Source organism: Myotis brandtii, unplaced genomic scaffold (assembly GCF_000412655.1).
Source record: "Myotis brandtii unplaced genomic scaffold, ASM41265v1 scaffold407, whole genome shotgun sequence".
Classification (NCBI taxonomy): domain Eukaryota; kingdom Metazoa; phylum Chordata; class Mammalia; order Chiroptera; family Vespertilionidae; genus Myotis; species Myotis brandtii.
Window position 1 is genome coordinate 379672 of NW_005365639.1, and position 11147 is coordinate 390818.

Here is an 11147-nt window from a genome sequence, read left to right on the forward strand (position 1 = left end):
AAAGGACTTGTTTTTCCACTTATGTATTCATTGGTCGATTTTCATATGTGCCCTGACGGCGTATCAGGGTATCAGGTCGATGCTCTAACTGACGGAGCTGCCCGGCCAGGCCCTCTCTGCCTGTTCTTTATTCTTCTCTGCCCCTCGGTCTGCACAGTGAGAAAATGGGCCTCCCAGCCACGGTCCCCTCCTTACAGATGGAGCCACATGCAAAGGCAGATTTGACCTCTGCACCCCAATTCCTCGGGCGGGAGGAGGGGAACCTGGTCGGCCTAGCTTGGGTCAGGCATCCTCCATCTCTGATGTGGTCAGTGCTGGCCAGGGCATGGGATGGGGCTGGGGGGTCACAGAAGAGGGGCTATTTCCAGGGCAGGAGGATCCTGCTGGTCTCTGGGAGGAGGGGGGGAGCGGGGGAGGACTCAGGAGGGGCTCCATACAGCTGCCTGTTCTCAGGAAACGGGTCTGGGGGGCCTCTAGCACACACTGAGTGGGTCCCCAAGCTCAAGGGTCTTAAACACGGATGGACAGTCTCTGACCACAACAGCTCTAAAGGGAACGCAGGCCGAGTGATCCAGGAAGGGTTTTTTCTGTAGGCGTGGCTTTAGAGCAGCGGTTCTCAACCTGTGGGTTGCGACCCCTTTGGCGGTCGAACAACCCTTTCACAGGGGTCGCCTAAGACCATCCTGCATATTAGACATTCACATTACGATTCATAACAGTAGCAACATTACAGTTATGAAGTAGCAACGAAAATAATTTTATGGTTGGGTCACAAGATGAGGAACTGTATTTAAAGGGCCAGAAGGTTGAGAACCACTGCTTTAGAGCATGAGCTTCGTGAGGGCAGGGCCCTGTGTGACCTTCCACCACTCACCCCAGTGCCTAGAGCCATGCTGTGCACACAGTAGGTGCTTCATTTGGAATCAGTGAGGCGATGGTTGAATGCTGAGCTCACTGCCCTGTGGGTGCTGTCTCTATAAAGAGCACATGGAAGACAGTATTTGCATAAAGCCCCTGTGGGCCATCTGACTGACGGCAGTTATTACAATAAAACATTTCTAGCTCAGGCGGCAATCCCTTCTCCAAGATCCATCCTCAGCCAAAGGGTCCCATCCAGGGTGCTGCTGACATTTGGGAGGGACAGTTCTTAGTGGGTAGGACTGTCCCTTATACTGCAGGCGAGTCAGCACGCCTGGCCCCTGCCCACAAGGGCCACATACCCCACTCATTATGACAACCCCAAGTATTCTCCGTCTATGTTTGCAAATCCCGCATGGGGTCCCGCCTCCACCAAGAACCAGGACAGAAGTGTTTGTACCAGCGCTCAGATTTACACACTTGGAGTGTGCTTTGCACTGCTGGGGATGAAGGAAAACAGGGGAACCGCTCAAATGTCCGTCCAGAGGAGCCTGTTACAGACCCAGGCTCCCCCGAGTGCTGCATTACACGCGAGCAGAGGTGACCTTCCCTGTGGTTTGACTTGGGAACCGGGGAAGATGTGTAAATCTGGGGGCGGGTCTGTGGAGAGCCTTTGGCACAGTGCTGGTCCCTACGTACCATCTGTTTTGATTTTCATATGCTGTTTTGTTTTTATTTTATTTTTTTAATATATTTTTATTGATTTCAGAGAGGAAGGGAGAGGGAGAGAGAGATTGAAACATCAATAATGAGAGAGGATCATTGATGGGCTGCCTCCTGCACACCCCCTACTGGGGATTGAGCCCACAACCCAGGCATATGCCTTTGATTGTAATCGAACCCAGGACCCTTCAGTCCGCAGGCCAATGCTCTATCCACTGAGCAAAACCGGCTAGGGCTGCTGTTTTTTTGTATATGCTGATAAGTAAAAAAGCAAGTTGAAATATAATACAATCCCACTTTTATGTAAGCATATATATACATATATATTTGTATTTACATGACAAAAACTGGCAGAATTTTGCATGCAATAATGAACAGTAATTCTCTCTGACGGGGAGGGTGCAGTTAAGGGAGACTTTGATGATCTATATTATTACATATTATATATGTTATATATTATACATTACACATTATTTTAAACATTTGGAGCTTTTACAACTACATGTATGTTACTTACATGCAGAAAAAATGTTTTTAGAACAATAAAGCAAAAATCAAATCAAGAAGGCGAAGTTCCAAGCCCTCCCCAAGCCTGGCTTTGCCTTTGGTGTCTCTCCCTGAAGCCTCTGTCACCGTCTGTCTGTGTGTCTGTAGAATGGTTAGGGAGGCTCCCTGGGACCTGAGCTGAAGACAGGTGCCCTGGCCACCCCCTGTGCTTCCTGGGGCTGGGCACCTCTGAGCTCGCTCTGAGCCTGTCGCCTGTCATTCTCTGTGGGTGGGTCAGCCTGGCGGCAAGGTGGAGCTCTCGGGTGCCCACGACCGAGGCCCTAGGCCGTCTGAAGTGGGCTCAGTGGGGTTCCTTGGCCGGTGGTGACTTTGGAGGGAGACAGCAGCTCAGTTTTCCAAACCTCACTCTCCCTGGCACTCAACACACCTAACCTGTTTTTTATTTACTGTTGACATGGCAACCTGGCTGGTTTAAGCAAAATGGCCACCTGGCATTCCTCCAGCAGCTCCACCAGGCAGGTGCTGGGCGTGGATTGGATGGCGGGTTCTGTCCCTGCCCAGACCAGGCCCTCCGCCCGCTCCGCGCCGGTGCGCGCCCACCCACACGTGCCCACAGGGACAGAGTTTGGTAACGAGCAAGTCGCTCCTTTCTCCTTCTCTCTCATTTCTCTGTTTTCCAGGATAAGCAAATCTATGTTTTACATTTCTTAATAGAGGAGGACATTTTATTTTTAAAAATTGCTTTCCTGGCCTGGGACACTGGGGATCGCTCCACATCAGCACACTCTCCCGTGTTTAAGGTGGATCACACTGTGTTCCGTCGCACGAGGTGTGTGGGTTCGGTGAGCCCTCTTGAGGGACACTTATGTTGTTTCAGTGCTGTAATACATGTGCTTCTAATGTATGTGAGCAGAGTTTAAAATGCATATATTTTATAGCGTGTAAATATATGAACAAGGTAAAAAGAATTCACGTGTAGGAATTACATACATTGAAAAGCCTCCCGCCTCTGGCCCCTCGTTCCTTGCACGGTGGGCTGATGCCAGCCAGGGCTTTCCCAGCAGGCGCTGTGGGCGGGCTGGGCGCTCGCTGCACGCGGCTCATGTCCATTCATGTAACCTGCACAGCAGACCTTGACGGTTAGCATTTGACAGACAGTAAAGCCGAGCCTCTGCGGTCTTCACCACTGGCTGCTCTGGATGACTGCGGTGTGTTGTCTTGCATATTTTGTTCTTGTTTTTTAAAATACGTTTTTATTGATTTCAGAGAGGAAGGGAGAGGGAGAGAGAGAGAGACATCAAAGATGAGAGAGAATCATTCATCAGCTGCCTCCTGCATGCCCCTTACTGGGGATCGAGCCCACGACCTGGGCATGTGCCCTGACTGGGAATCGAACCTGCAGCTTTTTGGTGCATGGGATGACGCTCCAACCAACTGAGCCACAACTGTTGTTTTGTAATGGCTGAATATCATGCCATTGCTTGGGAGCAGCATAATATAGGTAGCCAGTCCCTTGTGGATGGATATGCAGGTCATTTCCAGTCTCCTGCTACTAAAACCAGTGCTTCCACAGTATCCCTGTATGTTCTCCTGCCCATAGGGGTGTGCAGCCAGGTACCCCACCCCTCCTCCAGAGGGGGAATGGCTGGAGCAAAACATTTGTAGGTGTAGAAGTTGGCTGGGCATTGCCGGTTGCCCTGCAAAGAGGTCGTACCAGTATCCGTGCCCCCAGGATGTATGGGCATCCCTGCTTCCTGCACCCTTGTTGGCAGACTTTGGTGATGATACTGATTTTTTTCAACGCACCCAGCGTGGCTCTCACAGCTTGTTCAAGGGACAGCCATCACTGGGAACGACACGGAGGAGGCATGTCTGATGACTCACTGGGAAGAGAGGCAGCCCTGCCCACCTGAGCCCTGGGAGGCCACGCCCCGGCAGCACTGGGCTTCTGCCCCTGCCCAGCGACCATAGGAAGCTCTGTGCACATCCAAAGGCAGCGGGTGACCAGTTCTGAGCTCTGCCTGCTGCTCTGAGAATGCAGACACAGAGAGGCAAGCTTAGGCATCCTGGGTCCAAAAAAATTTGGCCCTCCAACAAGATAAGGGCCTGCTGGGCAGATGAAGGAAAAAGAGCGATGCTGGCATTGGGCAGGGGCCACCTGGTGACCTGGGCTCTGGAAAGCAGGAGGTGGGGGAGGTTCGAGTCAGGCTGTGGGGACCATGTTTCCAAAGTCTGTGCTTGTGCTGTAAATGCCCATGTCCTCCGTGGAGGTGCTGCGGCACAAGGGTCCCCCTGCTTTTAGTTTATTTTGTAAAAGTTTTTTAGCATCTTCAGTGAAGTATAATTCACATGCCACACAACTTACCCATTTACAACGTACGATTCAATGGCTTTTGGTATATTCATAAAATCATGCATTCATCACTACAGTCAATGTTAGCCATTTTCATTACCTTAAGAAGAAGCCCATACCTTTTACCCATCACCCCCAGCGTCCCCATCCCACCCAGCCCCTGGCAACCACTAATTTACTTCCAGTCCTTGTGGATTTGCCTTTTCTGGACATTTCATACAAAGAGGATTATACAGCCTGTGGCCTTCCGGGCCTGGCTGCTTCCACTTGGCATAATGTTTCCCACGCTCACCCAGGTGTGGCCTCTGCCGGTACTGCCTTTCCTTTTATTGCCCAGTGTTACTCCGTTGTAGGAATAGACCACATTTTGTTTATCCATCGTCAGCTGATGCACTTGTGGGTTGTTTCTCCCTTTCGGCTATTATGAATAGTGCTGCGCAATCTTGTGTGGACATGTTTTTATTTCTCTTGGGTAGATGCTTAGGAGTGGAATACTCTATATTTGGCCCTTGTTCTTTTTGTGAAAGAGCAGGCAACTGGGGCTTGACAAGTTGGGTGTTTTTAAAAAATTTTATATATATATATATATTTTTAATATATGTTTTTATTGATATTTATGATGCAGATATCTTTGGGTGGGCTGTGTATGTGTGGGGATATGCCCGCAACCAAGGTACATGCCCTTGACCGGAATCGAACCCGGGACCCTTCAGTCCGCAGGCCGACGCTCTATCCACCGAACCAAACCCCAAGTCCTGCTGTGCAAGGTTCATTAGCCCTCACAGATGAGTTTTGGGGTCTTCAGAACTAGAGAATGTGAGAGCTGCGGGGTCTGCAAAATCATCTTCCCAGTGGCCTCTGTGGGCTTTGATTTACATGTGCGATTCCTAAGACAATCTCAAACCTAAAACACACACAGTGCAGAGAACACTGGTCTCCATTAACCTCGCATCCTCTGCTCCCAGAGAGAATCATGTATCTGTTTGGTGGAAGTCACTTTTCAGACCTTTTTAAATGCAGTTATATGTAAATAGACTTTTATGTATGTACTAGAGGCTTGGTGCATGAATTTGTGCACAGGTGGGGTCCCTTGGCCTGGCCAGCAATCAGGGCTGATGGGAGGGCGGGGGGCAGCTGGCCTGGGGGAGAGACCGCAGGAGGTTGGCCAGCCGCGGGAGGTTGGCTGTGGGAGCGCACTGACCACCAGGGGGCAGCTCCTGCATTCATGTCATAGCATGAACAGTCGTTCGGTTGTTCGGTCATTTGGCCGCTTAGGGTTTTATATATATAGATTTGCAGACACATACACCCTTAGAAATCTATGATAGCAACTTATGGGTTTCCACCACCATTAAATGGGGTTATATGATTTGCATTATGTAGCAACTTACTTTTTTCCCTAAACAATAAGTCTTAGAGATTGCCCATGTCAGCACCTTGATCTTTTTAACGGCTGTGTGCAAGTACAGTCATGTGTGGTTTAACAACAGGGTGCGTTCTGGGAAACGCCTCGTTAGGCAATTTTGTCAGTGTGTGAACATCTTAGAGACACTTACACACCCCTGGAGGGGACAGCCTGCTACACACCAGGCTGCATGGTAGAGCCTGGTGCTCCCAGCTGTATGCCTGTGCAGCTGGTACTGAATACTGTAGGTGGTACACCCTTTAGGGCACTTACCATGGGGGGAGCCTGCGGGACTGGAAGCCGCTGTGGGTGGCAGTGAGTGAGTGTGCAGGAGCGACATCCTGCCCACTACTGCAGCCTTCGTAAGCGCTGTACACTCGGGCTGAACTTAGAAAGCAACATGAGATTAAATCGAGCACGAGAGAGAATGCTGCAATCCAGATGCGGTAAACAGGAGGTGTGCTTTTCATAAGTAGGAAGAGTGCACTCTGAAATAACAATAAAACTGTATATAGTAAACACATAACTGAGCAACATGGTCACTTATGGTCATCACAAGCACTACGGCGGCACAACAGCTGGTCGGAATTCTCAGCTCCGTTATAACCCTGTGGGACCACTGTCACCGACCGGGCGTCACCGTGCACAGTGTACGCCTCTCTGGGCCAGCTCCCCTGCGCACACCCGGAGGTGGTCAGACGGCTGGGTCCCACGACAGCGAGGACGTCACTCCCACTGCCTTCACAGTGTCTGAGAGGACTCACTCCCATAACCAGTGGCGGCAGTACCCACTCCCACTGCCTTCACAGTGTCTGAGAGGACTCACTTCCCAGGCACCCATACACGCCTGTTTTTCCTAACCTGATGGGTAAATAGTACACCTGTGACTCTCAGCGCAGGCAGGGGTTGCTTACCTGGAGTGAGCACTGTGACCTCAGTGAGCCACTATTTCTGTTGGGAACATTGCTACCCCAGGTTTGGGGGCAAGAAAAAGTTGACCACTGGTCGTCAAAACATTCTTCGTTGTTTGTAAACAAGGAAATGGATATTCCAACAGCTAATCAGCGTTGGGTGGGAACGGGAGTCAAGGGAACCATGTCTGAGTATAGGACTTTTTATACTGTGTTTTTATAAAATGCAGTTGCATTAAACCCATCTGCTGCCAACAAGGCATGGCATGTGTCTTTTCTGGGTTTTGCTTTTTCGCAAAGTTTCATGCTGTAGAATAACACTCTAATTGTAATATTCTTTTCTCCTTGACTGTTTTTGGTTGTGCCACAGCCTCCAGCCAGGAGGTGATTTCTGTGGGTACTCGTAATCTAATGTGGGGCCCCTGTCTTTGGTGTTCTGGGGAGCGTTTGAGTCCCCAGGTGAAAGAGGCGCGGTTGGAAAGCTGTGTGTTAGGCACAGGACAGGGCACCTGGACAGGCACGCTCAGGGAGCCTACTGGCTGCTGGCACCCGCAGGCGCCCGGCAGGTGGGGCCGGTGGCCGCTGCCTTCCCTCTGTAGCTACAGAAGTTCAGAAACCCCCTCAGCTGTAAACGTGTCAGCTGCAGGGTTATTTGTAACAGGGAGAAACCAGCGAGGAGCTCAAAGTCTGCCTGTGGTGAATCATAAGTGAATGGCCAAGTCAATAAACCATACCATGGATCCTTATGCCAACTACCTTGTAAATTCACAGTCATGTTTGTGTTAAAATTTCTAAATGATATGTTTGCTGTCTCTTGGAGTATAACTTAGGAGAACCTTTTTGGAGGAAAGCTTCAAATTGTAAATTTAAACGTGATCCAGCAATCACACTTCTCAGAGGCTCATCCTCCTGAGATCTTGCACATCCACACACCAGGATGTCACTCCAGCACTGTCTGCACTAGGAAGTATTGGAGAGGATCCCGCTGCCCAAGAACTGAGGGAGAAACACCTCGAGGTGCATTTACACATTATATATCTCACAGCCATGGAGGCAAGTGAGGTCGACCAGCCCGTGTCCATATGCCATGGAAAGACATTCTAGGTGCTGTTAAGTCGGACACAGGCAGCACATGTGCGCCTGCAGGGCTCTCAGACTCGGCGTGCCAGTGCAGAGCGGGGGATGGGTGTTAGAAAGAGTTCTGCGGTGCTTGCACTGTCTTACACAGATAACAGATGACACAGTTGGAGTCAGGACAAAACTCCAGATCACTAACTAAAAGCACCAAGTCCCATCGACCCATGCTCCTGAAATGCTGTAAATTAACTGACAGTGTCATTCCAGACTTATTTAAAAAATGCACGGGGCTGGCCTGTGTGGCTCAGTGTTTGAGCCTCGACCCATGCACCAGGAGGTTCAATTCCCAGTCAGGGCACATGCCCGCTTCAGGCTCAGTCCCCAGGAGGGAGTGTGCAGGAGGAGCCAATCAATGTTGATGTTTCTCTATCATCGATATTTCTCTCCCTCTCCTTCCTCTCTCTCTAAAAATCAATAAAAACTTTTTTCTTTTTCTTTTTTTAATGCATGGAAAGGATCTGGAAAGAACTAGTTAGTCTAAACCAGTGATGATAGTTGCTGTCAGTAGATGGCCTGTGGCAGGTTTGTTTTTCCTTTTTGTTTTTTTTGCTTTTTGGTTGTTTTTCTTTTTTCCCAAGTATTTTTTTCCCCAAGTATTTTTATTAAATGTGAATTAGCTTCCAAATTAAAAGAAAAAAATTACAGGCTTTATTTTTTGACTTTGGAAATGTTAGAAAGCCCAGCAAGGAGCCCTGGGCTGCGTGTGTGTATGCATGTGCGTGTGTGTGCCTGTCTGTCTGTCTGTCTGTCTCTTGGAAGGCTCAGCTCCTCGGCCCTGTCTCCTCTGAGCAGGACCAGCGATGGGGCTTGGGGCAGGGCACGGGCAGGATGCTGTCCTGTTTGGGCCGAGTCTGTGGGAGGCCAGGCTTCTGCAGGGCTGGTCTGATGGCTGAGGGATGGGGCGGGGGGTGAGGAGGTCTGGAAGCAGGTGGGCTGCCATGCCCGGCATTGTCCAGCCGCCCTCCGGCTCCTCCCCTGGCTCCGGCCTGGGGCCTGGAAGGGAGTTGTCTCTGATGCTGTGGTGGCCGCAGGGCAAAGGTTCAGGTTCGTCAGGAAAGAGGGAGAGGATCACCTAGAGTGGGTGTCGGGAGTGCTTGTTGGTGGGGGCAGGGAAGGATTCCACTTTGAGGTTATGTAAAAGCAATGAAATGAGGTTTTTAAAACAAATGGGGTTGTACCATGAGACAGTTGAGAATCAGAATTCTCTCTTGTTCATCATGTGGCTTCGTCATCTTCCTGGGTGGTTCCCAAAGAGCCTGGCCCTCAGCAGCCGTGAAAGTTCTGGATGGTGTTTGTAGTCATCACCGCCACGGCAGGGGAGGGCACACAGGCGGTGGGTTTCCCCGGTCCCCAGGCCTTGGCACATCACGTGGGAACCTGTCGCTAAGCACCTAGTGCTATGTTCATGTAAAGGCGACCTACCTTCTGTATGGTTTTGAAGTATCCTGAGCCGAGAGGGTCATGTTGTCTCTGACTTTCATTCCGGGCAGTGAAATAGGTGCACACAGCCACAGCCATGGCGCCTCTCGGGCAGGTTTGCACACTGCGTTTGTTCGCTGTAAGACACGTTCCTAGAACGGAGAACTCTGAGTGAAAATAAAGAATTGCATTTTCTATTTTCTGAGGTTTCCAGATCACCTCTGAGAGCAGTCTCACACCCACGGGCAGCATGTGGGGCACCCCCGGTTTCCCCGCACCCTGGCCAGCACTCGCTGTTAGCAATCTTGCCTGCCTGAACCCCGGGAGGGCTGTGCCCATGAGCTGATAGGGTCCTTCGGGGACTAGGTTCCTGAAAGGATGGTGGATGGGGCTGTTTCTCTCTCACGGATGCCTCCCCGGGGTGGGGGGCCCCGGGACTCCAGGACTGGAGGGGCTGGACCGCCCTGTGCCGCAGCCCCTGGCTGACACGCCCTTTGCCTTCTGCAGGAAGCGTGGAAGCATGCCGTCGAGAAGGCCAAGCACATGCCCGACCCCTGGGCTGAGTTCCACCTGGAGGACATCGCCACCGAGTATGCCACGCGCCACAGGTCAGCACTTGTTGGGGCGGCTGTGTGACCCCAAGGCCTCCTGGGTCCTGCTCTGCTCCCAGTGAGACCCGAGTCCCCTTGGAGATCAAGGAGAAGGGAATACTACAGACATCAGCCAGTGTGATCCCTGCTTGGAAGGCAGAGGGAGGGAAGAGTATTTTCAGGGGGTTTCAGGAAGAATGAAAAACAAAACAAAAAACCACAAACACCACCATTGATATAATAAGGATAAAGAGGACGGCGGTGGCCGGGGGCCCTTCCTGAGTCTCTCCGTGCTGGGCGCTGTTCCAGGCGCTGTGTCTAGTCATCAGGAAAGCCTGGGCAGGGGGCGTGTCAGGCACTGGGGACCCCTTCTGAGAACCCGACGAGGGCCATCTCAGAAAGTTGCACACATACGTTAATTTTGCTCATAATTTTAGGAGACTCATGGACCTGCCCTGGAGCCCGCCCCTGTCCCGTGACCTCTGTAGACCCCTCCAGCTCTGAATGAGCCAAGCCTCTCAGTTCCCTTATTGCCCCAGGGAGAGAGGTTTGTCAAGGGTCAGCACAGTGCCTTCAAATTAGTCAGAATTCTGTTTCAAATGTGGGTAACAGAATCTCAGTTCACAGCAGCTTAAGGATAAAAGGGAATGCTTGGTTCATATACCAGCAGGGACAGAATTAGATTTACAGTTGTATGTGAAACACAGAGTTATTCCTGTGTTATTATTAATTACTAGAGGCCCGGTGCCTATGCCCTCTTGCAGTCTGGGACCCCTTGGAGGGTGTCCACCTGCTGGCTTAGGCCCGCTCCCTGGGGGATGTCCACTTGCCAGTGGGGAGCAGGCCTAAGCTGCAGTCAGACATCCTTAGCGCTGCTGAGGAGGCGGGACAGGCTCCCACCACCACCGCTGTACTGGCAGCCATCAGCCTGGCTTGTGGCTGAGCAGAGCTCCCCTTGTGGGAGCGCACTGACCCCAGGGGGCAGCTCCTGCATTGAGCGTCTGCTCCCTGGTGGTCAGTGTGTGTCATAGTGACCAGTCATTTCCAGTTCTGCTGTTAGGGTCAGTTTGCATATTACCCTTTTATTATATAGGATAGAGGCCTGGTGCATGGGTGGGGGCTGGCTAGTTTGCCCTGAAGGGTGTCCCGGATCAGGGTGGGGGTCCCGCTGGGGTGCCTGGCCAGCCTGGGTGAGGGGCTGATGAGTGTTTGCAGGCTGGTCACACCCCCTTCAGGGTGGGGGT

The 11147-nt window shown here is 51.4% G+C and overlaps 1 protein-coding gene across 6 annotated transcripts in view; it reads left to right on the forward strand.

Moving 5' to 3' along the window:
* EEF2K (eukaryotic elongation factor 2 kinase) overlaps nucleotides 1-11147 on the forward strand; it is a 53519-nt gene that overhangs the window by 12843 nt on the left and 29529 nt on the right. For 5 of the 6 annotated variants that reach the window (XM_005873351.2, XM_014545419.1, XM_014545418.1 and 2 more), the window contains one exon: nucleotides 9821-9921. In XM_005873351.2, coding sequence (XP_005873413.1) covers nucleotides 9821-9921 — 101 coding nt within the window. The other variant, XM_014545422.1, reaches the window with a different exon arrangement.